This window comes from Lissotriton vulgaris, chromosome 9 (assembly GCF_964263255.1).
Source record: "Lissotriton vulgaris chromosome 9, aLisVul1.2, whole genome shotgun sequence".
NCBI classification, from domain to species: domain Eukaryota; kingdom Metazoa; phylum Chordata; class Amphibia; order Caudata; family Salamandridae; genus Lissotriton; species Lissotriton vulgaris.
Window position 1 is genome coordinate 525,485,084 of NC_141697.1, and position 25,731 is coordinate 525,510,814.

Here is a 25,731-nt window from a genome sequence, read left to right on the forward strand (position 1 = left end):
TAGTCACTTACTGCCTTTTTCCTTAAGGACAGGCAGCTCTGCCTTTATGTATCCTTGATTGGGCCTAAGGATGGAATTATAGATCTGTGACTAAAGGTGGCCTAATTTCGATATCGCATTTTTTTTATCGCATTTTTTTGATTCCTGAATAAGCCTATGGATTCATTTTTTTCCCTGAAGAGACAACTGAACATTAGTTAGAATTACTGTGTAGGGTATAGATTGTCAGCGGTAGAGTTAAATTGGTGTAACATTGGTCTTTCATGTATCCCTGTGCTCTTGGTGCTGTGTCACATGCCTTAGGCCACCCAAGCAAACTCTTGTCCTTCCTATAGATTTTTCTTTTTGCTTTTTACCTGACCAATGTTGCATCATGTTTAGTTATTGAAGATTTTTGTTGTGTTCTACTTCCATTTTCCCTTCTCCATCTTCCTTTCACCAGTCAGCCCATTTATTATTATGGGTGTATTGTTCATGTTCACACTTTTAGACTGCAGTGATGTATTAGGAACCCCCTTATGCTACATACCATTCCCTTTTGTGTGACCAGACTAGTTTTCGAGAATTTTCTTTAGGCCCACTTCAAATGTCTTTTTCAGACTGACTGTCAGGATAGTGATAGCCTGGTTAATGGACCCAATACAAGTTTTCCATCTCAATAGGAGATTTTCCATCTCAATAGGAGATATCTCAAGTTTACATTCTTTTTAGTACGGCATATTTTTATGTCTATTTTTAATTTTTCAGTTCCCTTTTGTTTCTGCTGTTTCAATTTTTTTATAAGATGTGTTCTAATCTCTAGTTCTTGTCCTCTTTCCTGCACAGTTGATCATTAGCCTTTGTATTACATAGCGCATTTGATGCACATTGTTTAAAGAAGGGACTTCTTCATGTCCTTGATAATGTGTATTATGTCATTTCTCTATTTGAGATGTTCTAGATAAGGAGTTTAGGAACACCTAGGCTTCATCATTGAGGAGAATATGTATTTACCCCATTAAATAATGTATCCCATTAGATAATGCCACTGTGTGAGGGCATCCATTTAGGTTCCCATGACGAATTGCCACTCCTTTGCAGATTGCAGGCCACTTGCTTGCAGCTCTCTTGTCAAAAAGCCAACCCATGAACTGTTTTTATATCTGACTTGAAGGAAACTAACAATTGTGTTACACTTCCTATATCACTAGGTTCTGCGGGAATCTTCCAGAGTCAAAAAGGAAGAATGTTACCCTGCAGACCGGTGATCAAAAAAGCCTGGTCCCCATCAGTAAACATGGCAGACGACTACAGACTTCTTGGCCTTGCAATTCCTGACAGCAATCAGCAGCGTGAACAGCAATCAGCAGCGTGAACAGCAATCAGCAGCGTGGGCAGCGGTCATCAGCATGGACAGCGATCATCAGCGTGCCTCCAGTGGTACCTCCTAAGCAAGCCATTTGTTTCATCAGAAGGCGTTGTGAAAAGAAAAGAAAAAAGGAGCTGATTTTCTGTTTTGCCTCAGAAGTTCAGTGCAAAGATGCGAAGGATCCCTGCTTTTGATGGCAGGACTGTCATCCACTTTGTGCAATTTGTTCAAACTGTCATGTGCTTGAACCTCTGGCAGCGCGCGGTCCCCTGACCCCCTTGGCCTGAGTTTTTGGCCTTTCCCCACACACACCTCTTTTCCCTTTGCACCAGCGGAATGGCAGTGCACCCAAGGATCCACGTTTGGAAAAAGGCACTACCTTCTGGTGCCCATGAGAGAGCAGCTTGAGCGTCTTCTGACACTAAATGACGAGTGTTGGAGTCTGGAAAGTGCTGCTGATCTTGAAGAGGTTGTTTCTCAGTGGTGCTTGTTTCTGCACGAGATGTTTTGTGCCCTTGATCTATGAAGAGCACATTTCCTGAGGTGTCACAGAGAAGAGACACTGGTGCATTTGTTTTGAGACATTGAGACTTTGAATGAACTGTGGGTGTTCCAGGAGGGCACTCCTACTGAGCATGAAAAGGCCTGGATCGAGAAGCCCAACGCGGAAGAAGATGATGGAAGCGGATTTGATGGACAATAGAAGCCTTCCAAGAGGCTTATAACGGATTTTGGACACAGCTGCTAACATAGACTGAGTAATTGCCTATGTAAGGGCAAAAGGGGCGTCTGAGGTTCTGTGAAATCTGAACCTGTGTTTAAAATATCATTATTCTGCTATGATTTTGATATCAGAGAAACGAAAATGGCAAGTTTAATATGTGTGTGTATTTTCTTCACAATACAATGATGCATGCAGGAGTTATTGGCAAATTCATTCTGAGCCCACAGGCCCCAGGTTGTGAACAAGCATCCATTTTAGTTGTTGCCCTTTACATAGGCATATACATGAGCCAATGATTCTTAAAGGACACGTATTCCTTAGCTTGAGTTCTTCCTGACTCCCATTTGACCTGAACAGGCTGAATCTGCCTACGTGATGTTGGCCTCACCAAACCAGTCCATGCCCTCTAGTCAATCTATATTAAAGATCTGAGCAACTTGTTGTGTACATTGGCCTGAGCAAGATTAGAAGGCCGAATACAGTAGCCATGCCTGTTTATGACCCACAAGCATCCCTTATCCTACATTTCTATCTTCCACACCTGGCTCTGTTTCTCTGCTTCTGGGCTTTTACAATGGGGAGGTGACTGTTTATATGATGGGGAGGAAACCAGTTCTATTGTGAGCTTCTTCGGCCTGCACAGGAAAATATGTGAAGCTTGACATATGTTCATGATGGAAGATGGGTTGGTCAGTTTGGGCAAGTAGAATGGAATTCATAATTATAGCCTGCTTTGTTATGGTACCATGGGAGCGACCTACAATGATGTGTGTCACAGCAAGAATGTGAGCCTAGGGGCAAACTTTTTGTATAAAAAGCCTGCCTGAGAAAGCTCAGGCAGGCTCCCTCTTTCAATTGTAAAACTACGGTTGGACGACGAAGCCTCATAATTAATTATAATAAAGATGTCTTTTGATTTTACAGATTGGCTGTCAATTCCTATTCTGCTTTATTATGCAAACTGCTGGATAGATCCCTGGTGGGGAGAGTGAGTCATTTTCCACTTTTCTTCAACGGAGGAATCCCCTCTAAGGCATCAACATCCTCCCGACCACCGTGACCGGGGCCCAAAGCAACAGCAGAAGCAAAGTGAGGACCAGCCGCCGCTGGCCCGAACACCGTGACCGCAACTGCACCGGGAGCCCGAGAGCAAAGCAAAGGAGGACCCGTCCGGTCCGAGCTATCGAGGTGACTGCACGGCGAGCAGTCACTCACCTGCAAGGACGGACAGTTGCCCTACGAGAATCCGCAAGGTCGGTAAGCCTGCCCGACAGCCCAGCTGTGAGCCCACAGCTGCACCGACATTTGGCTGGGTACGTCCTGCACTTGGGGACCGTACTGCCGCTTGTCACAACCGCACAGCCGCCGCCTCCAGGGTCGGAGCGGACGACGAGGAAAGGACCCTGCCGCCACAGAACACCGCTGCCCCGGACGACCAGTGACCTGCTCGGCAGAAGAGCCGCAACGATCAGCGACCCCGGGAAGGCAACGCGACGTGGGACAGATCCCTTGGAAGCCGCCGGCTCCACAAGGACTTTGAATAACACCGGCCTACGGGCCTCAAGGGAACTTCCATAAGAACTGTGGTAACCCAGATTACGTAACTTGCAACCGTCTTCATAAAGTTATTGACTGTATTCACAAGCCTGCTTAAAATCTATATAAAGATATATATTTTTACAAGAATACAGTCTGGTCTCGTTGTGTGGTGGGTTGGTTGTAAAGGTGTACTGTTGCAAGTGTTTAACCCTATGTGCCCCAAAGATTAGCCTACGACTGCTTAAGCCACACTACCTAGAGGGTAAGCAGAGGTTGTCTGGAAGGTAACCCTCAGCCCTGACGAGGAAGAGAGAGTCCCTGCTTGTCGCTAGTGTTGCACTGCGCCAACTAGAGCCTCCCCCTTCCTACAGTGGAGAATACCAAAGCAGAAAATTCGGGCTTCCTAACTCCCAAGCGCACCCTGGAAACCACACCAAACGCAGCGACCCAAGAGATCACAGAAAGAGGGACCCACTTAAAGGTACCGGCCAGCAACCCAGAACAGGACAGCAGGGACACAAACTAGGACCAGAAACTGTAGGAGAGTAGGGTCTGCTATCCTATGGTCACCCCAAATTTTTGCTTTTTGCTTCACTGGTTTATGACCTAATGTGGCTGTGGGCCTGCTAATCAGGCCCACAGCCTGCTGTTCTCTCTCTAAATTACTGCCAATGCACTCTAGGTGCATTACGAATTGGAACTGGTTCACCTTATTGACCCCTGTAACAGTGTACCCTAGGTACACAGGGCATAGGTGTTTCCAAGGCCTACCAGGGGCTGCAGCATGTATTGTGCCACCCCTGGCCTGGCCTCCATATTTGACACAACTGGCTGATCACTCAGCTGGGGTAAGTTGGTGTAATCACCTCTTGCTTAGATATAGTATCCCTATATCTAACCATAACTGGACACATGTTAACCTATAAGCCATTCCTATGGAAGGCCCCTACAATCCTGGGGGCAGAGTGTGTGGTTACATGTGAGATGGTGCTCTAGCATGAGCTGAGCCTGTCTGCAGCTGTCGGGAACAACTCCCTTAGCTGTTCCGGGATATTGCCATACCATATACTCTTAAGTGCATTATAATCCTCGCGGTTATATGCTAACTTTGGTTTGGCTTTATCAAAACATGTGGAGTAAGGTGTCATACGATTTGGAATACTATCCCCTCGACAGTTCTGTCGACGGGGATAGCATTCCACCCTTCTAGAGGGACACGACATGTACATAGCCTTAACCCCGGTTAAAGTTAACCAGAGCCTCAGCAACACAAAATGGATGCTGCCACCACAGACACAAGTCTGACTTCCTGCTGCTGGGAGTCCTTCCAGCGAGGAAGGCTTGGACAAAGGGTTTCCTGCCTTGGGAGGCGTGAGCACCACCCCAGACAGGATTTTGTGTATTGGGTAGGATAGGGTTGAATAGAATCAGACATGTCCGGGGCACACAAGATGTCCCCGTGCATAAGCCAGTCCAAACGGGTCCTGGGACTTTCCAGACCCAGGCCTGGTGAGGAGCTGGACAAAGGAAATGGGGTGTAACCGCCCCCCTTCCTGGTCCCACCCAAAGGAGGGACCTTGCAGGTGATCCACCCCTCAGATTGGGAATAAGAGTGGGAGCAGTGCCATAGCACCTCAGATCATCCTGAAATCAACTTTGAACTAAGAAGACGACTGGACTTTGACATTCTGCTGCACAGAAGACTGAAGAGCATCTCCCTTGTGGCCTAGGAGTGGCCACCCTGTGAACAAAGGCACCATCCATCAACTCAGCGTCTGCTTTGCTGCCGCCTCCCGCCAGAGCCCGAGCCCAGAGCCTGACAAGACCCAGACTCCCAGACTTCTCACAGACCGATCCACAGTCCCTGCAAAGAGGGGACCCATGGAGGCACCGAGAGAAGTGGTACCGGACCTCTTGAAAGACCCCCCAGAAGAGCTGACTGCGCAGTATCCGAGGCACCCTCAACATTGTGCTTAGGGGACTGAGAAGCTCCATAACCGAGCAGCCCTTGCACTGAAGATCAGCCCCCTCAGCATCTCCACGATCTGCGCGGGGCCGTTTTGCATTGTGCCACTCGACGCCCATCCCGGCCACTAGCCACGTGGTCAGCGGCCATCTTGGTGACGAAACCTACAAACTACACTGCGGGTCTGGTTGCTCCAGACTTGCCCTTACTCCTGTAAAAGGGAGCCCCCACTCTGACCTTGCTGGTCCGAGTGATAAGCCTTTTTTGATTCCTGCATGGCTTGCATTAGCCAAGGCCTATTTGCTCCAATCAAGTTGCCCACACCGCCAACAGCGAGAAGCGTGCGTGGGACAGCTTGTGATTGACTCCTGGATGTCCTCGACCTCTTCGTGTCCACGTGGCTGCAGAGAGAAGCTAAACCTCATCGCCTGTTTGCACCCACATCGCCTGGTTCCAATCTGGTTCCACGGTAGTTACTGGCTAGTGACTTTGAACATTGTCCCCTCTGCTTTCTGGTCTTCACCACTTCAGATCCACCCTTGGATCCACCGAACTCTTCACATCGAGCCGCCTGCAGCATCTTCAGCTCCAAGCACCATCGACCTGCGGAAAGAAACCCGACACTACTTCGACCCTATGCACCCGCGTCCTGTGGGTGAGGTAACTCAGCAACGCCGGTGTTCCCACACTGGTACACTCCTCTAGTGTCTGTGTCTTAAGTTTCACTCATCTAGGTCACTCGGAAGGTTCCTAAATAACTAACTTTGCCACTTTTACGCACCATAGACTTAACATTGGTGAATGCGTGCACTTTAAACACTGCACCCGAGTCCCGCGGACCTTTCCCGACTTAGTCACTGCTAGTCCCGATCAGCTCCAGCGATTCCCAAGGCCCTAGGCCTGTTTACTTTCCGATTGGTATCTCTTATACCACTTTCTTAGTATATGGTTTAGGTGGCCCCTAGGGCTCATCCATATTGTGCAACTTTTGTGTATTTTAAACTGTGTTTTGTTTAACGCTTGTGCTCCTGTGCTCATAAAGAGTATAGGGGATATTTGTAGTTAATAAATATATATATATGTTCAATATATATCTGTGTGGTGTCCTTTCATTTGGTATTCAAGGGGATTGTGTATGGTAATACAGCTGGCTTCGCATGCCTTTCAGAGTTTAGCCTAAGACTGCTTTGTCCACGTTACCACTAGGATAACTGGTCTATAAGGTTGACTTACAACCAATCATCATAAGGGTTGCTTGGCATGGTACAAGGTGATCACTAGAACTAGTGAGCATCATATACCAGGCCAACTTCTCACAGAAACAACCAGAAGGCCAGAGCCAAAACAAGGAAGCAGCCAACCAGAGAAACCAGAGACAAAGCAACCAGGCTCAAAACCCAAAAGGACACAGCCAAGGGAAGCCACCGGACAAGGCCGACTACCCCAGAACCACCAGGAAGGAGCACAGGCCCCAGCAGTTGCACAGACACAGAGCAAACTCCGGCCGCCCCGGAGAAGGCCAAAGAAAGAAGCCAAGGCCAGGCAACTGGCCCAGGTACAAGCACCCATCCAACAAGGAAGGAGCCACAGCGAGAGCCCAGGAGCAGCAGAAAGCCCAGGAGGTCAAAGCCTCACAGGGAAGAAGGCAGCAAACCGCACCAGGACCGGACACAAAACCCCAGAGCCGAAAAGGAAAGGACAAGAGAAAACTACTCACTATGGAACCAGGGTGATTAAGGATTTTTAAGAAAAACAGTGGTTACTGTGAAATATATACTTAATAATGATTGGAAAGGCAAAGCAAAATTCGCACGTATCCAGGGGTTACAGGTGATGTCAAAGAGAAAGGAACACGCATACACTGACTTCGTTGTTCTATAGTTGTATTCAGTAGTAAAGTAGAAATGAATATTCAAAATTTATAAACATAGGAAAAAAGTATTTACAGTTGTGTACGGTGTCCCAAGTGAAATATGAACCTAAATATCATAAGTGACGTTGTGTGACAATATTTACAAAGTTTTAAAGGCTTTTTGTTTCAGAAAGCGACCAAGATTCAATTTTTACAAATACATAGTCCCTATACAATGATAGAGTACAATTCCAATGGTTTGCTTTTCCTTTTTCTGTCGACGGAATTTCGACCCTATTTTGGATGTAGGGTCTCTGCAGGACCTACAATGTTAGGGACATCTGGATGTAGAATTGCTGAGGTATAGTGCGGTAATGTGTAACCTGTGTTGAAGGTGAAAAGAAGGTACTCACTAGGAAACCCAACCGGGCTCCCTAATAAGGGTGTATGACTTAGCAATCCTAATTTAAGTGTGGCTCGGTTGCTCCTTTTTCTGCTTCAAGGTTTCAAATTCAGCAGTGACTTATTATTATTTGAATTACGGGGGCTCTCTGGCAGTATATTTCTGCAATCATGGTGATTTCTTCTTTTCTTCGAACAAGGGGATTAGATCACTTACGTCAGTCCTTCTTGGTACTGTGACCAATGTGGTCACTGTTCCATGCTTTCACCTTTAACACGGGATACACATCACCCCATTATACCTCAGCAATTCTACATCCAGATGTCCCTAACATTGTAGGTCCTAAAGAGACCCTACACCCAAAATAGTGTTGAAACGCTGTCGACAGAAAAAGGAAAAGAAAACCATTGGAATTGTACTTTATCATTGTATAGGGACTATGTATTTGTAAAAATTTAAACTTGGTCGCTTTCTGAAACAAAAAGCCTTTGAAATCTTGTAAATATTGTCACACAACGTCACTTATGATATTTAGGTTGATATTTCACTTGGGACACCATACACAACTGTAAATACTTTTTTCTTATGTTTATACATTTTGAATATTTATTTCTACTTTACTATTGAATACAACTATAGAAAAACGAAGTCAGTGTATGCGTGTTCCTCTCTCTTTGACATCACCTGTAACCATGGATACATGCAAATTTCGCTTTGCCTTTTGAATCATTAAGTATATATTCCACAGGGACCACTGCTTTTCTTAAAGATACAAAACCCCAGAGAGGCAGGGGCAGAGGAGGCCAACCCAAAAACAACAGCAGACAGCTGAACAAACAAGAAAGAGGCCAGCAAAAACCGCAATACCAACAAAGGGAACCTAACAGGCACAGCCAGGGCGGGGACAGGGCCACTCCCACAACCCCAGAACCCTCAACCCCAAAGGGAGGGAAAATAAACCAGGCTGGGCGCAAGCCCAGGGCAACCAGGAACCCCCGGCAGAACCCAAACAGGAACCAACCAGGTACGAACCCGCCAAACCACAGTGGGCAGACAAGAACAAACCAGGAAGCCAGGACTGGAGACAAGCAACCCATCGGCGCAGGAGGACCCCCAGGCCCAACCAACCCCTGGAAGGAGCACACAAGCCGAAGCAAAGGGCAGGGAGGCAGCAGAGGCAACAGCAAAGTGGAACCCGGAGGAAGCAGAGAAGCCAGAGGCACAAGCAGCACCAGACTCTGGACAACCAACCACAAGGAGAACACATCCCCAGAGTGGGCAAGACAACACCATCCAACCCCACCCCAACAGGGGAGGAGGGGCAAGCCGAAAGGCACCCCACACCGGGTGTAGAACCTGGGGTAGCCCGCAGGGAAGACAGGAGCAAACCAGGACACCAACCACCAGGAAAGGGACCGGGGAATCCAGGAAACACACCCCAGAGGCAGCATGATAGCCACAGCACAGCCAGCCAAAACCCAGGAGGCACAGCCGGAGGCCAAGCTGAACCAGCCATCAGCTTTCAGACCAGGAGGAACAGGAGGCAACTCCGGACGTGACAACCCTGAAGGAAAGTGAAGGACATGCCGGAGGACCAGGCGAAGGCAACGCACTAGGTAGAGCCAGCGGGAGCCAGAAGGCACCACAGAACACCAGGGCCCTACAAAGCCCGAACGAAACCAGATGCACCCAAGGGACAAACAGAGTGGAAACACCACCAGCTACACGAAGGGCCAAACCAATGAGGACAGCAGGGGAAATGGAAGAAACCGGAGCCCAACTAACCAAACCCATGAAGAACAGCGGGCAGGACGAGGCCCGGGAGGGTATACAAGGGCACAGCCGAAACACCAATGTGTCAGGCCAGGACACCCTGAGAACGCCCAGCGCAAGGATGCAGGGCCAAAAGAAGGCTCCCAGGGAGGAAAGGACGGAGGGGGAAACAAGCAGAAATCCAAGCAACCTCACCAGAACCCCTGGCGCCCCCCAACAGGGAGAACAACAGAGGAGTAGGAAACGAGGTGCCAAGGTCCAAGACAAGCACCAGAAAAAAACAGCCTGGCCCAAACAGCAGGGACAGGGACCGGGACCCTGGACCCCCATGGACCCCCGGAAAGGGAGTAAACACAGGCAAACCGCCACACGGAAAGCACCACCGGGAGGAGGGGAACCAGAGCAAGAAATAACGCCCAACCCCCCAACAGCCCTAGGTGCACCACCAGCCAAAGGGCAGGGGGAGCATACACACAGGGGGTAGGTACCCTAGGGAAAGAAAAGACCAAACCACAGCCAACAGCCAGGCTGCAAGGGGGCCCGGGGCACCAAGGCCCCCAATGGAAAGCCAGAAGCAGACTCAAGGCGCACCACAGACCACCGAAAGGTTGATCACAGAGAGAAAACGGGCCCTGAAACACACAGGGACCAAACACCAGCACCAGCGGCGAAACAGGAAGGCAAAAGCACCAGGCAGAAGCACCCAGCAGAAAGGGGCCACAGCAGGAGCAACCACACACAGAGCAGCACCACCGGTGGAACCAGGAGACAGGCGAAGCCCGACCCAAAGAGAAGGCAGAGGCCAACGATGCAAACCCAGCCAACAAACGCAAGCATGCGAACAGCGGAGAGCTCAGACCACCACAAAGACGACCCAGGTCAACCCCTGAGAAGAAAGCAGAGCGCAACAGAAGGGGAACACAAGGGCTAAGCCAAGGACCCCACGGAAGCCAGGAACCGCGCAACCACAAGAGACAGCAGCCCCCAGCCCGGAAGAGACAAGCATCCGGACACGGCGGAGTCAGGCAGACCGCACAAAACAGACCAAAGGCAGAGGACAAACACCCCAGGCCACACGTAGCCAAAGCCGGGGTGGAAGAAAAGAACACCGCACACGCAGGGGGCCCCGGGCACTAACCCTGACACTCGCAAGCCCCCATAGGGCTCCCAAGAACAGGAGCACACAGAAGCCAGTGCAGCAGAAGGGGACAAGAAAGGAAAGCCCCCCCCCCCCCCCAAAGAGGAGACTGAGCACGCCAAGGCACGCCCAGCGGGCACATAGCCACTGACTGACCGGGACCGACAACGGGATAAACCCCGGACCAAGACAACAGGGCTGCCGCACCCGAAGATCGGGCCCGGGATCACCAGAGCACTAACACAGAGCATTAACAGGAGGGTCGAAGCCGAGGGACCCAGGAGCAGGGTACCAGACCAGAAACATGCAAACTACAGCAAAGAATGAGAAAGAGCGCCAGAAGAGAGAATCCCAAGCAAACGCCACAGGCCAACAGGCGAGCACAGCTGAACAACAGCCAAGAAGACCAACACACAAAACATGGATGGCACCTAACAAGGGGGCGGAAGGGCGACAGGCCCCACGCAAAGCACAGGCAACCCACACCCATCTCAAAGGCCGACAGCACCTGGCAGCCCCAGATCCAGGAAGCAACCCACACCAAGCTGCAGAGACCAGAAGAGAGCAGGAGCAGTCAGGGTGGCACTGTGGGCGGCAGAGAAGGAACACGCAGCAGCAGCGCAACCCCACCAGCAGCCGGCAGCAGGAAACCAGGACATCCCAGAGGGCAGCAACAGAGGTCACTCAACCAGCAACTACCGGCTGCAGAGCCTGAGGAGACAAAAGGAGCAGTGGAGGCCAGCCCCAAGGCAGCACCCAGCAGGGCGCAACACCCCCGGCACCCAGGCCACAGCAAAAGGTGGAGGAACAGCCCTGGAAGACTACCGGGACAGAGCCAGGCAATCTTGAAGGACACGACCAGAGGCGCAGAGGACCAACTGGGCAAAGACACCAGCCCAGGAACCAAAACCAGGGCAATGTAAGCCTACAGCACTCGACAATACCAGGCAACCACCTGAATCAGGCCTGACGCTCCACAACAGGTAAAGCAGAGCACGCTGCTCAGGAACGATGTGTCGGACTGCTACACAAGGACCTTGTTCTGCACAACTCACACACAAGCACCAATTGCACCACAGATGAACACAGTACTGTTAATGAGATCAGACTAGAGCAGGTGCAGGAAGGCAGGAATGGCAGAAGGATGCAGTAAGCCAAGCGGGGATGCTGAGTCCAGAACCAAGCCCACCAAGCTCCAAGGGCGCAACACAGCGCAGAGCACACACTGCGTGTCAAACAGCCAGTTAGAGTCACTCAAATGCAACACATGGCACCAGTCCTCCTACCACCTCCCAGCACCACGCCTCCGCAACCAAACAAAGGAAGGGGCAGGAAGGCGGGCACGAAATCCACATAACATGGAGTGTAGGAAGGAGAAAAAAGACTGCTTCGCAGTACTCACCCGGAGCGGGGGCTGAGACACAACCAAGAACACGGCCCCCTCCCAACAGCCTGCCCAAAGGATCCAAGCTGGGGGTCCCATCAGAGCCAGGAACGACAGGAAACCAGCAAGCACAGTGCGTCTCCCACCCAGCCAGGCCAAAGGAAGACGCGCATGTGACCTGGAAGCAACCCGGAGGCCATGCACCAGCCGCAAAGGGCCGAGCGGCAAGGGGCAGAGCAGGCCACAAACAGGCCCGCCTCCCAGCAAGCCCGGCAGGCCAGGAGGCAGACCAGGAAACCCCCCCCCCACCGCACAGCCAAGCAGCCTGGCGGGGGTGGAGAGAAGAACCACACCCCCTGCCCAGCAGGAGCAGCACCAGCACATGCAAGTTCATTCTGTCGACGGACAGAAAAAAAGAACAGGTGGGATGCTGGGTAAGTACTGCTTATGTACTCACGGTGGGAGGGGCAGTATTAGGGTCCCAGAATTCCTCTGGTATTTTTTTCTGCCGGGGAGATAGTTATCTCCACATTGTCAATGAATGGGACGAGGACATAAGGGACCTGGGGGTAATGAAATGTCTTCCCAAACTGGAAAAGTATTTTTACATTTTTTTTAGCAGCACTATTCCTCTTAATATACACATACTGCTTTAAAGAAAATGCTTCCTATTCAGGAATGTAAATGTAGGGACAGAGATCCGCTGTCCGTTGCAGACATAAACCTCTGCATTTGCAGGTAATCACAGGAGGTCTCAGATTGCAACCTGCCAAATTAGTATTTATTAAGCAGGTATTTTGAATGTACAATTTGTGATGCACCCAACTAGTACATCGGTCACATTGCATTCCCACTTGCAAACCAGTCTGTATGCAAATTCTACTTCCCATATTTGTGAATGGGAATAGTACATTCAGCCTTGAGTGACTGATTTGGAACTGTCTTATACCTACTCTACTATAAATATATTTTGCCATATGTGAGAATGAATGGAAATCTGTCAGAAGCACTGCATGTTATATATTCATTTTGAAAAGTGCCTTGTAATTTTGCACGATGAACATTCTATGAAAAGTTTCCTAAATATTATTAAATAAAAACTAGCATTTTCTATATAATTTACAGCATGCATGCATTAAAACAAAACCAACAGTCAAATCGGTAATGGTTATTGGTTATCACAAGGTTCTTGTTAGTAGAAAAGCTCAGATAGGTTCCCTTATATTGCTCCATGCCTGGAACTTATTAGTGGAAAATCTGAGGTCAATTTAATTTGGGGTCCCTTCTATAATTATCCCCCAGCATGTATTTAAGGCAAACATCTAAAGGTAGATACAGAAAGCCTGAAATATTTTAAATATAACATGATGTTCTTTTTTGAAGACTTGCAAAATCTTCTTTTCCGTAGGTACTACCTGCTTACTTTTTGTCTTGGCTTTAAATTACAAACATTATAAAAATTGGGATTTATGAAAAAAATGTTGGATAGACAGAGTATCATTGACAGCAATAACATTTTCACAACTCCATTAGTCCAAAGGCATACCTTCTTGAAGGTGTACCTTCCAAATTCAGTGTCTTTCGTCAGTGAATGTGTGAGGGACAGTGGAAATACGTCGGCTATTCTCTGAACCTCATGGATAAAAGCCTGTGTGTATGGCATCTTCTTCCTGTGCTCGACTGATGGCATGTGCTGTCTGCCAATCACGTGATCTATCTCCAATTGCACCTTTTCTGTAAAGAAATAACACACATGTCTGCATTAACACCATGGCACACATTTACAGAACTTCACCACTGAGCATATGAATAATTTCTATATCGATTTATTATATGTACATTTATCTCATGCAGATCAGGATTAGCTCTGCCCTCCTCACCCCGGACCTCAGTTGGTCTTGCACGATGTGTAGTTGTCTCAATGCAACGATCCATAGTTTCACAAATATATTTAAAGGGAAACAGTTTATTTACACTTTTTGGCTCTAGTTTCCCTCTTTTTTTATGTCCAATCTTGACATATTATACATTTTAAGACGGTATACTACTGATCTTTTTTGTCAAGAATGGCGGAATTTATTCTTAGAGATATAGCAACAATAAACTGAAAATATAAAGCACAGGAAATTCCACAGTGGATTCTCCTTCACATTTAGCACGTTCTACAAAAATTGAAGGACTTTTAATCACCACACACCTCTAATTCAGTCTCAATAGTTGTTGCTAGAAGATAAGACTAGTTTATATCCTATGAGCTTCAAATCAGCGGCTTCTATATAAAAAAAACTTTATGTTCAGTAGATTACTGGTCGCCAAGCAGCAGATCCATAGGTAATAACTCACATCTTTTACATCCTAATTTTTTACTTTGAAGGTTGAAAGGTGTACTTCCCAAAACAAAAACTAAGGAGTCAATAAGGCAACGCAATAAACATTTGTAAAAAGGGAAAAATAAGGCAGGAAAGGATAAGGATAGCTTCAGAAAAGAAGAGGAGGAAAAGGGAGAATGGCGTTCTCTCAATAAGAAAAAAACCAAAACAAATAGAGAAATAATACCAAAATAACAAAAACATATAAATGTGGCAAAGTGAAATAGGGTGAAAAGAAAAAAAGGAACAACTGTTAGGCAAAAGGAAAACATGAAAAAACAACAGTTGATGGACAGAATGCAGAACTATGCCATACATTCACCACAGTACAGAGATCTGGGCCTAAATCCATCGTTTTTTCGCACTCCACACCACCCCAGTTCAGACTTGGCCATATGCAAATCAGCCTTGACCCTGTTCCTCATGGGAACAGTCCAGCCCGAACTGCCAAGCCATGTCTTACCTGGACTGGAATCAAGCATCCTAGGACCGCTTTCTGCCTATCAGCGTCATCAGCCAGGATAGCTTGACTCCAGCGGTGTGGAGAGCACGGGACTCACGTCTGAGCATACCCTTCCCACTCGGGGTGACAAATGCAAAAACAACAGTTGATGTACAGAATGCAGAACAATGTCATACATTCACCCCAGTACAGAGATCTGGGCCTAAATCCATCGTTTTTGTGCACTCCACACCACCCCAGTTCAAACATGGCCATTTGCAAATCAGCCTTGACCCTGTTCCTCATGGGAACAGTCCAGCCCGAACTGCAAAGCCATGTCTTCCCTGGACCGGAATCAAGCATCCTAGGACCGGTTTAAGGCTATCAGCCGTCATCAGCCAGGATAGCTTGACTCCAGTGGTGTGGAGAGCACGGGACTCACGTCTGAGCATACCCTTCCCACTCGGGGTGACAAATGCAAAAACAACAGTTGATGGACAGAATGAAGAACAATGTCATACATTCACCACAGTACAGAGATCTGGGCCTAAATGCATCATTTTTTTGCACTCCACACCACCCCAGTTCAGACATGGCCATAATCAAATCACGTCTGAGCATACCCTTCCCACTCGGGGTGACAAATGCAAAAACAACAGTTGATGGACAGAATGCAGAACAATGTCATACATTCACCCCAGTACAGAGATCTGGGCCTAAATCCATCGTTTTTTTGCACTCCACACCACCCCAGTTCAAACATGGCCATTTGCAAATCAGCCTTGACCCTGTTCCTCATGGGAACAGTCCAGCCCGAACTGCCAAGCCATGTCTTCCCTGGACCGGATTCAAGCATCCTAGGACTGGTTTCTGGCTATCAGCCGTCATCAGCCAGGATAGCTTGACTCCAGTGGTGTGGAGAGCACGGGACTCACGTCTGAGCATACCCTTCCCACTGGGGGTGACAAATGCAAAAACAACAGTTGATGGACAGATTGCAGAACAATGTCATACATTCACCCCAGTACAGAGATCTGGGCCTAAATCCATCGTTTTTTTGCACTCCACACCACCCCAGTTCAAACATGGCCATATGCAAATCAGCCTTGACCCTTTTCCTCATGTGTACAGTCCAGCCGGAACTGCCAAGCCATGTCTTCAGGTTTTACATCGCAGCATCTATTACAACCCATGATTTTACAATGCATGCCATCACAACGCATTTTTGTAAACTACATTTACAACGCATATGATTACAAAGCATACTATTACAATGCATAAACTTTTAGGACAACAGTAGGGTAAGTGTTGGATGGTCTTGGGGTAAAAAATTCTATTAGACTCCAGGCGAGTGCAATAGTAGGCTAAGTGTTAGATTGTGGAGGGGTAAAAATGACTATTCCCATGTACCCCAAAACCCATCCCCATTACTTACCTTATAACACGTTGTAATGGCATTCATTGTTATGGTCTGCATTGTAATGGCATGCGTTGTAGTGACATGTGTTGTAATGGCATGCTTTGTAGTGACATGGGTTGTAATGGCTGTGTTGGCTTGCGATGTAAAGGCAGCTGCGTTGTAACAGGCACGTTGTAAAGGTAGTGCATTGAAATGACTGCGTTTTAATGGATTTTTCCTGGTGGGAGTTAGTTGATGGAAGCAGCAAAGGGCTGGGGTAGCTCACAAAGATGACAAGCCTTTGAAGCTCCCCCTTCATGGACCCTGCCCATCCTGGAGGAGTTTGTTTCATACCCAAGAGAGCAGCAGGCTCTTGACCCAGGGGTCTTTTAAAGAGCATTCTGGGGAAGTGGAAAACTATAACCTGCTAGTTATCTTAAAGGAAAAAAGCAATAAGGGAATTATCATGATGTAATTTTAGCTTTTCTTTTCTCTTTTTGTATGGAATGTTTTTAAATGCATTTTTGTATGAACTTGTTTTTTCTAACAGTTGCTTTTATGATTTTATTAATCTGCTAAAATCGAATAAAGCATTTTCTGAATTCTGATTCAGTGATGCCGCTATGGTGCTGTGGAATTTGCAATGACAAGATCATTTCACCATATACTCTTAATGGCATTACTGCACTTACAATGTCTAAGAATTGGCTTAGACACTGTAGGGCAAAGCTTTCCAAACTCTGTGTAGCGACACAGCACTGTGTCACCTGCCATGTGTGGGTGTGTCGCGCAACGACACATTGACACTGTCTACTCATCATGCAGGACCGTACTGCACATGTCAGTGATGCAGTACCTATTCATGTAGAAGGTGGAAAGGAGGAGCATCACGCTGCCATTCTCCTGCGGGCCAGGCAGTGAGTAATATACTGTGGCATGTCAGGGGATGGGGCTGCTAGAAGACTTAGAAAAGGCTTTCAGTGACAATCATTACCTGGATGTGTATGCCAGGGAAATGCTGGCCATGAAAACTGAACTTCTACAAGACAGGATGCAGGTGAGTTCAGAGAAGTTTGTTAGACACTCTTGTTACCTACACACAGATACACAAACGTGTTCCCACACGCATTCTTACAGAGTACAATAAATTTGTTAAGACAAACAAAATAGGAGCAAAATACATGGGTATTGCTAGGCTCAAAGCAAGACACCCTACTATCTACAAAACGGCTCAAGGGAATCAGTTCTAACAATGGACATCCAATCCTTGTGGCATTGTAGCCAATTAGAAATTGTAGCGCGCAGAGTCCAAAGCCCAAAAAATCCTAAGGTCACTCAGGACCTCATTTGGAAAAAGAAATCAAGCATGCTGCAAAATTAAGAATCCAGGAAGCGCAATATAGCTCTCCTGCAAACACCCCCATGAAGTTCACAATCTGAGTGGAATCCGCAGAGACACGGGCTCGACAACCAGTTGGCATTTATAGCTACACTGTTTGGGAATAAAAACACTGCTTTAGTGAAGTTGCCTGGAAACTGTAATCCTAGGAGATTTGTCAAATCTCTCTTCACATGAGCAAATATACATGACACTTGTCTGAATCCTAGAATGTTCATTAAGTCTTTTATCCTTCTGAGTACGTAACAAAGATCTTACTTAAGTGCCAACAGACACTAGGCAGAGGTCTTCAAACTGTGGGGTGCGCCCCCCCTGGGGGTCCGTAGCTACATTCTTGTCTGAGGATTGCTTTCCATCAAGAGATTTGATTTCATTCCACAGTTCAGACTGTAAGGGAGTATGTGCCAAAAGACTATGGGCCATATTATCAAGAAAGGGCGATAGATTATCGACGCTTTTATCGGCAGGAAACTGCCGCTAAAACGGCAATAATGGGCTTGATGATATGTCCTTGTGAATTCCCATAGAAGCCCAGGTTCTGGTGTTAACCTGGGCTGCTATGGGAATTCACAAGGGCATATTATTAAGCCCATTATCGCTGCTTTAGCGGCAGTCTCCTGCCGATAAAAGCGGCGATAAAGTATCACCCTTTCTTGATAATCTGGCCCTATATTTCCTCTGTTCGGCCAAATGGCCTCCCACTAGCAAACTTCACCTTTGGGAAAGAGAAGGAAGAGGCATTTGTAGTTGTTCCATAGAAGAAGGTGCTCTTAGACATCACAGTTCATGACAAAACCACAAAGTGTGGCTTCACACTTCGAGAAGCCACTGCTGTCGAGGAAGGAACGCTTGTGCAGCTACTGCAGGGATGTCCTTAATAGTAAATTGTGGTCATGTGTGAATCTCACAAATATTTAGAGAGGATGAAACGGTTACGTTTTGCAAAGGTTGTAAATGTGACCAAACTCCACTTTATTGTGCACCACAGTATTGAATTGAGGATTATTTGATTCTTTGCCCAGTTCATTCACAAAGGCTCTGGTAGTATCACATCATGGAGGTTCCTTAGGGTAGTTTTAAATGTATTTACAGAACACTATTTAGATAGATGGAATATCTTCAGACCTTTCTAATTTTTTAGGGGAGTTGTAGGAAGGTGGCTACCTGACTATGGTTACCCCAGATTTTTTGCCTTGTGTTTAGCTGGTTTTCGACTTAGTTGGCCTGGTTCCCTGCTAATCAGGGCCCCAGGCTATCTGCTCTCTCTGTAAAATGGATTCCATGTACCCTAGGTGCATAACTAGATTGGCTTGGGTCACCTTATCAGCCCCTGTACAGAGCACTATAGGTGCCCAGGGCATAGGTGCATCCAAGGCCTACCAGGGGCTGCAGCATATCTTTTGCCACCCCTGGCTGGCTATCTAAAATTGACACAACTGGCTGATCACTCAGCTGGGGCAAGGTGGTGTAATCACCCCTTGCTTAGATATAGTATGCCTATATCTAAACCTATCTGGACACATATAAACCTGTGAGCAACTCCTATGGCAGGCCTTAACAATCCTGAAGGCAGAGTGCGTGGTTTAATGTGAGATGGTGCTCTAGCATGAGCTGAGCCTGTCTGCAGCTGTCGGGACCAATTCCCTTAGCTGTTCCGGGATAATGCCAAACCATATACTATTAAGTGCATTATAATCCTCGCGGTTATATGTCAACTTTGGTTTGGCTTTATCAAAACATGTCGTGTAAGGTGTCATACGATTTGGAATACTACCCCCTCGCCAGTCCTGGCGACGGGGGTAGCATTCCACCCCTCTAGAGGGGACGACATGTTACTTTTGCTAAAACGCGGTTGATTTTTAAAAGAACCTCAGATCCACAAAATGGATGCTTCTGCCACAGACACATGTCTGACCTCCTGCTGCTGACCGAAACTCAGCAGAGGAGGCCTGGACAAAGGATTTCCTGTCACAGGGAGGTGTGACACCACCCCAGACAGGAGATAGTGGATTGTAGCAGGGAGGTTTGAATGAAACCAGACAGTGCCTGGGGAGCACAAGGCCTCCCCTTGCATAATCCGGTCAAACCGGTTCTGGGGCAGCCCAGCCCCAGCTCCAGTGAGACCTGGACAAAGGAAAGGGGGTGTAACCACCCCCCTTCCTGGTCCCACCCATAGGGGAGGGACCTAGCAGGAGATCCACCCCTCAGATTGGAATAAGAGTGGGAGCAGTGCCAATGCAACTCAGATCATCCTGAAATCACCTTTAAACTAAGAAGACGACTGGACTTCGACATTCTGATGATAGAAGACTGAAGAGCATCTCCCTTGTGGCCTAGGAGGGGCCACCCTGTGAACACAGGCACCACCCAGCACCTCGACGTCTGCTTTGCCGCCGCCTCCCGCCGGAGCCCGAGTGCAAAGCCTGACAAGACTCAGCTTCCCAGACTTCTCCCAGCCCGATCCACAGTCCCTGCAAAGAAGGGACCCGTGGAGGCACCGAGAGACGTGGGAGCGGCCATCTTGAAAGACCCCTGAGACGCTGACTGCGCAGCACCCGAGGCACCCTCGACTCTGTGCTTTGGGGTTTGAGAAGCCCCACAACCGAGCAGCATTTGCATCAAAGATCAGCCCTCCAGCATCTCCACGATCTGCGTGGGGCCCTTTTGTTTTGTGCCACTCGACTCGCCATCCCGTCCGCTTGTCACGTGGTCAGCGGCCATCTTGGCGAAGAAATCTACGATTTACACTGTGGGTCTGGTTGCTCCAGACCTGCCCTCGCTCCTGTAGAAAGGAGTACCCGCTCTGACCTTGCTGGTCCGAGTAATAAGCCTTTTTCACTTTCCCCGTGGCTTGCATTAGCCAAGGCTTGTTTGCTTCAATCGAGTTGCCGACACCGCCATCAGCTAGAGCCTTCGAGGGACAGCTCGTGATCGACTCTTGGACGTCCTTGACCTCTTCGTGTCCACGTGGCTGCAGAGAGAAGCAACCCCTGATCACCTGTTTGCACCCGACTTTGCCTGGTTCCAATCTGGTTCCACGGTGGTCACTGGTCAGTGACTTCGAACATTGTCCCCTCTGCTTTCAGGTTTTCACCACTTCAGATCCACCCTTGGATCCACCGGACACTTCTCCTTCACATCGCCTGCAGCATCTTCAGCTTCAAGCGCCAAGAACCTGCGTGTCAAAACCCGACGCCACTTCGACCCTGTGCACCCACGGCCTGTGGGTGAGGTAACATTGCAACGCCGGTGTTCCCACACTGGTACACACCTCTAGGGTCTGTGTCTAAAGTTTTGTTCCTCTAGGTTCAGCGGAAGTATCTTTTAACTCACTTTATGTAACTTTTACGCACCATTGACATTGCATTGGTGCGAGCCGCACTTTCCGTGCTGCACCCGTCTCCTGTGGGCTACTCCCGACTTCAGCATTGCTAGTCCTGACTGCTCCCAGCGAATCTCTAGGCCCTAGGCCTAACCACTGTTCGATTGGTATCTCTTATACCACTTTTTTAGTATATGGTTTAAGTGGCCACCGGCCCTTATCCAAAATTGTGCAACTTGTATGTTATACTGTGCTTTTGATTTAACGCTTGTGCCCCTTTCCTCATAAAGAGTACTGGGGAGTAATTTAGAAATAAATACATATATTTTTATAATATATACTTGTGTGGTGTCCTTTCATTTGATTACAGGATTGTATGTGGTAAAACAGCTCGCTTAACACGACCTCTTAAGTTAAGCCTTTAAGGCCGCTTAGTCCATGCTACCTCTAGGATAGCTTGTCTAACAAGGTTGACTTACAACCAGACATCTTTGGGGTTTGTTTGGACTGATACCAAGTGGTTCCAGAATTGGAAACACTACATATCAGGCCAACTTCTCACATTGGTGTGCAGTGGTGCGGATTTGAGCTTGCTGTTTGTTTTACCATTGCAATCTTTACATCAAATTGAAAGATCACATCAAGTACCTTAGGTACATATAAATCAAAAGCTTAGCATATTAAGTTCTACTGAACTTAGTAGTTGTAGATTAAAGGGATTAGCACACCCTGACTACAACTCACTAGCAAGGTACAGTAGGAAAACACTCAGTGTAGGTAAGTGCATCACTTACACCTCACTAGCAGCCATGTCTGACACAGGAAGAGCTTCAGGCTCTGCCCCTGTGATAGTTGACCCTACCAAGGCAACTTCCAGATATGACAACCTTAGCCACAAAGACTTGTGTGCCTTGTGCACTGCAAGAGGGCTAAAGAAGGGCAGAGGCCCTACCATTCCTTCCCTGATAGCCATCCCGGAAAAGGATGACTTAGATAAGGTGAGTCAGGCTCCCTTAGAGTCAGAAGATGGAGTGAACCCCACTGAGACTGAGACCACCCCAGAGGTGGAGGAGGAGGAAGAAGAGGAGGAAGAAGGCTCAGATTTAGAGGAGCCTGAGAATCAGGATCAGAGGGTAACCCAGGCACAGGTTGGTAGGCTTAACCAGGCCAACTTGGACCTACATAGGGGTGGAGAGGGCCAGCACCTCCCCAGATCCCATAACCTAATTCTCCCAGGCAATAGAAGGAGGAAATCTTCATCAGGAGACTCTCATGTTTCTAGTGTCTCAAGAGAATCTCAAAGGGGAATGACTTCCCCCCAGAGAAAGGAGCATAGGGCCAGAATGAGGGCTGTCCAACTCCAGATAGAGAGGGAAGAGGTAGCCTTGGCCCAAGCTAAACTTGCTTTAGCAAGGGAACAGAAAATGTGTGGCTTAGATGCCACTGGTGGCAGCAATATTCCTAAAGAGAAACCCAGGTCCTATGATAGTAGAAACCTGACAAAGATTGTGCCCCCCTACAAGGAAGGGGATGACATCCACAAATGGATGACTGCTCTTGAGAGAGCCTGCATGGTACAGCAGGTTCCTGAGGAACAGTGGGCAGCAATCTTATGGTACTCCTTTTCAGAGAAAGGGAGAGATAGGCTCCTCACTGTCAGACATGAGGATGCCAGCAATTACAAAGTCCTGAAGAGTGTTCTAATAGATGAGTTTGGCTTAACCACTGAACAGTACAGGTTAAAGTTCAGAGACACCCAGAAGACACAGACTCAGGACTGGACTGATTTTGTTGATTGTGCAACTAAGGCTCTGGAGGGTTGGCTAAATGGCAGCAAAGTACATGACTTCACAGGATTGTATAATTTGTTCATGAGGGAGCAGATCCTAAGTAATTGTCAGAACCAGCTCTTACACCAGCACCTGGTGGACTCAGATTTGACCTCTCCCCAAGAATTGGGAAAGAGGGCAGATAAATGGGTCAGAACCAGGATTAGGCCTAAGAATCAGGACAATAACCAGAAGAAGGAGTCTACCAAGCCTCAAGATAAGGGTGGGGATAAAAGTAAAGAAAAGACTTCCCCAGGGCCCCAAAATTCCAAGGAAATGGGTGGGCCCCGCGACACTTCTTCAACAGAGAAAAAGCCTTATTGTCATGCCTGTAAACAGGTTGGGCATTACAAAACAGACAGCTGTTGTCCCAAGAATGGCAATAAAGAAAACATACCTCCAAAGCCAGCTCCAACACCTCCTGTTACTGTCAGCAGTAATCCCCCAGGAAGTGGGAGCACACCCAGGAATCTGGGTGGGTTTACTTTTGGAACCCAGGAGGACCCTGGCCTATCCAGGTCCTCATCCCCAAATGATCTTGTTTATGAGACTGGCATGGGGTTTGCCAACTTCTCTGTTTGCCCAAATACCTTGAGCAAATATAGACAAGAACCCATCATCAATGGTTTGAAAGTTGAAGCCTTTAGAGACACAGGGGCTAGCATCACCATGTTGGCTGACTGTATAGTCCCCTCTAAGCAACTTTTACCAGGTGTCACATACCAGGTAACAAACATTGATGGTATCCAAACAAATCATCCCATGGCAGTAGTAAGTCTCAGCTGGGGAGGTGTCACTGGCCCAAAGAGAGTGGCAGTGTCACCAAACTTGCCTGTAGACTGCCTACTGGGTAATGATTTAGAAATCTCAGCCTGGGCTGAGGTTGAACAGGAAATCCATTCTAGAATGGTAAACTCTAATGGAAAGGTTAGTGGGGCTGTACTGGCTATAGCCCCAACCCAAGATGTCCTTCCTGAAAGGGTTGGTAGGGCTGAGCAACTCTCTGCCCCATCTTTACCAGAAGCTCTTCCAAAACAGAATAGCAAAGCTGTTATGATAACAGCAGAAACCCAAACTGAGTCTCCTCCTGAAAAGGTTGGTGGGGCTGTGATGGCCACAGCCCAAACTCAAACAGATATGTGTGTTGTGAAGCCTGAAATGATGGATCACTCCACCCAAACTGAGAGCATGGAGGAGGAAGAGAAATCTCCCCCTCACCAGACAGTAGGACAGGATCAGCCTCCTCAGGGAACTGATCTTACCCCTGATGAAGGAACTGCCCCAGAGGTTGTTAGGCCTGGCCTGACAGAGCCTCTGATGGCAGTGGACCCTTCTCAGGTGGGATCCAGTCTGGAGCAGGTAACCTGCCCCTCTCTACCTTGCCTTAGTCAGCCCAGGGCTGCAGAGGACAAGAAGGACAGTGAGACCCAGAGGGCCCCCTGTCAAATAAAGCACCCCCATCAACAGATTAGGGGCACCAAAACTAGTAGCCCTAGTGAGGTGAAAACTTTAAAAACTCCTGAGGGAGCCCCCTTAAAAGTACTTAGGGACCTCCCACAGATGGATTCTGTTGGGCACAGCCAAACCTGGGACCCAAAGGGCCCAAACCTGAACTGTCCCTCCAGCAAGCCAAACAGAGGGACCCAGCCTCCAGCTTTAGGTAGCCAGAGGTTGACCCTGAGAGCACAGTGCAACTCAGTTGAAGAGAGAAGGGCACACATGGTGGAAGATAATTGGAGGAAGCTGAGTCCTAAATTAGTGGAGCCTCACTTCAAAACTCCATATCCAAACCAGCCTTCTAACTTGCAAAGACACACCCAAGGTAGTGATTCCCTATGGTGGAGACCCTCTGATACCCCAAGGGTGAGGGACTGCTTAGTGGACCATGAGACAGGGGGTACCCATGCTAGTGCGGGTACTTCCTTATATGGCCACTCAGGCAATATAGGCTTACCTGGCCAAGGATAGCCTTATCTCCTTTCGTTTGGGGGGGGGTTGTGTAGGAAGGTAGCTACCTGACTATGGTTACCCCAGATTTTTTGCCTTGTGTTTAGCTGGTTTTCGACTTAGTTGGCCTGGTTCCCTGCTAATCAGGGCCCCAGGCTATCTGCTCTCTCTGTAAAATGGATTCCATGTACCCTAGGTGCATAACTAGATTGGCTTGGGTCACCTTATCAGCCCCTGTACAGAGCACTATAGGTGCCCAGGGCATAGGTGCATCCAAGGCCTACCAGGGGCTGCAGCATATCTTTTGCCACCCCTGGCTGGCTATCTAAAATTGACACAACTGGCTGATCACTCAGCTGGGGCAAGGTGGTGTAATCACCCCTTGCTTAGATATAGTATGCCTATATCTAAACCTATCTGGACACATATAAACCTGTGAGCCACTCCTATGGCAGGCCTTAACAATCCTGAAGGCAGAGTGCGTGGTTTAATGTGAGATGGTGCTCTAGCATGAGCTGAGCCTGTCTGCAGCTGTCGGGACCAATTCCCTTAGCTGTTCCGGGATAATGCCAAACCATATACTATTAAGTGCATTATAATCCTCGCGGTTATATGTCAACTTTGGTTTGGCTTTATCAAAACATGTCGTGTAAGGTGTCATACGATTTGGAATACTACCCCCTCGCCAGTCCTGGCGACGGGGGTAGCATTCCACCCCTCTAGATGGGACGACATGTTACTTTTGCTAAAACGCGGTTGATTTTTAAAAGAACCTCAGATCCACAAAATGGATACTTCTGCCACAGACACATGTCTGACCTCCTGCTGCTGACCGAAACTCAGCAGAGGAGGCCTGGACAAAGGATTTCCTGTCACAGGGAGGTGTGACACCACCCC

The 25,731-nt window shown here is 48.1% G+C and overlaps 1 protein-coding gene across 2 annotated transcripts in view; it reads right to left on the minus strand.

The window, feature by feature from the left end:
• LOC147690364 (cytochrome P450 2F2-like) overlaps nucleotides 1-25,731 on the minus strand; it is an 818,967-nt gene that overhangs the window by 22,044 nt on the left and 771,192 nt on the right. For both annotated transcript variants that reach the window (XM_086937998.1, XM_086937999.1), the window contains one exon: nucleotides 13,674-13,861. In XM_086937998.1, coding sequence (XP_086794124.1) covers nucleotides 13,674-13,861 — 188 coding nt within the window. The remainder of the gene's footprint in view (nucleotides 1-13,673; nucleotides 13,862-25,731) is intronic.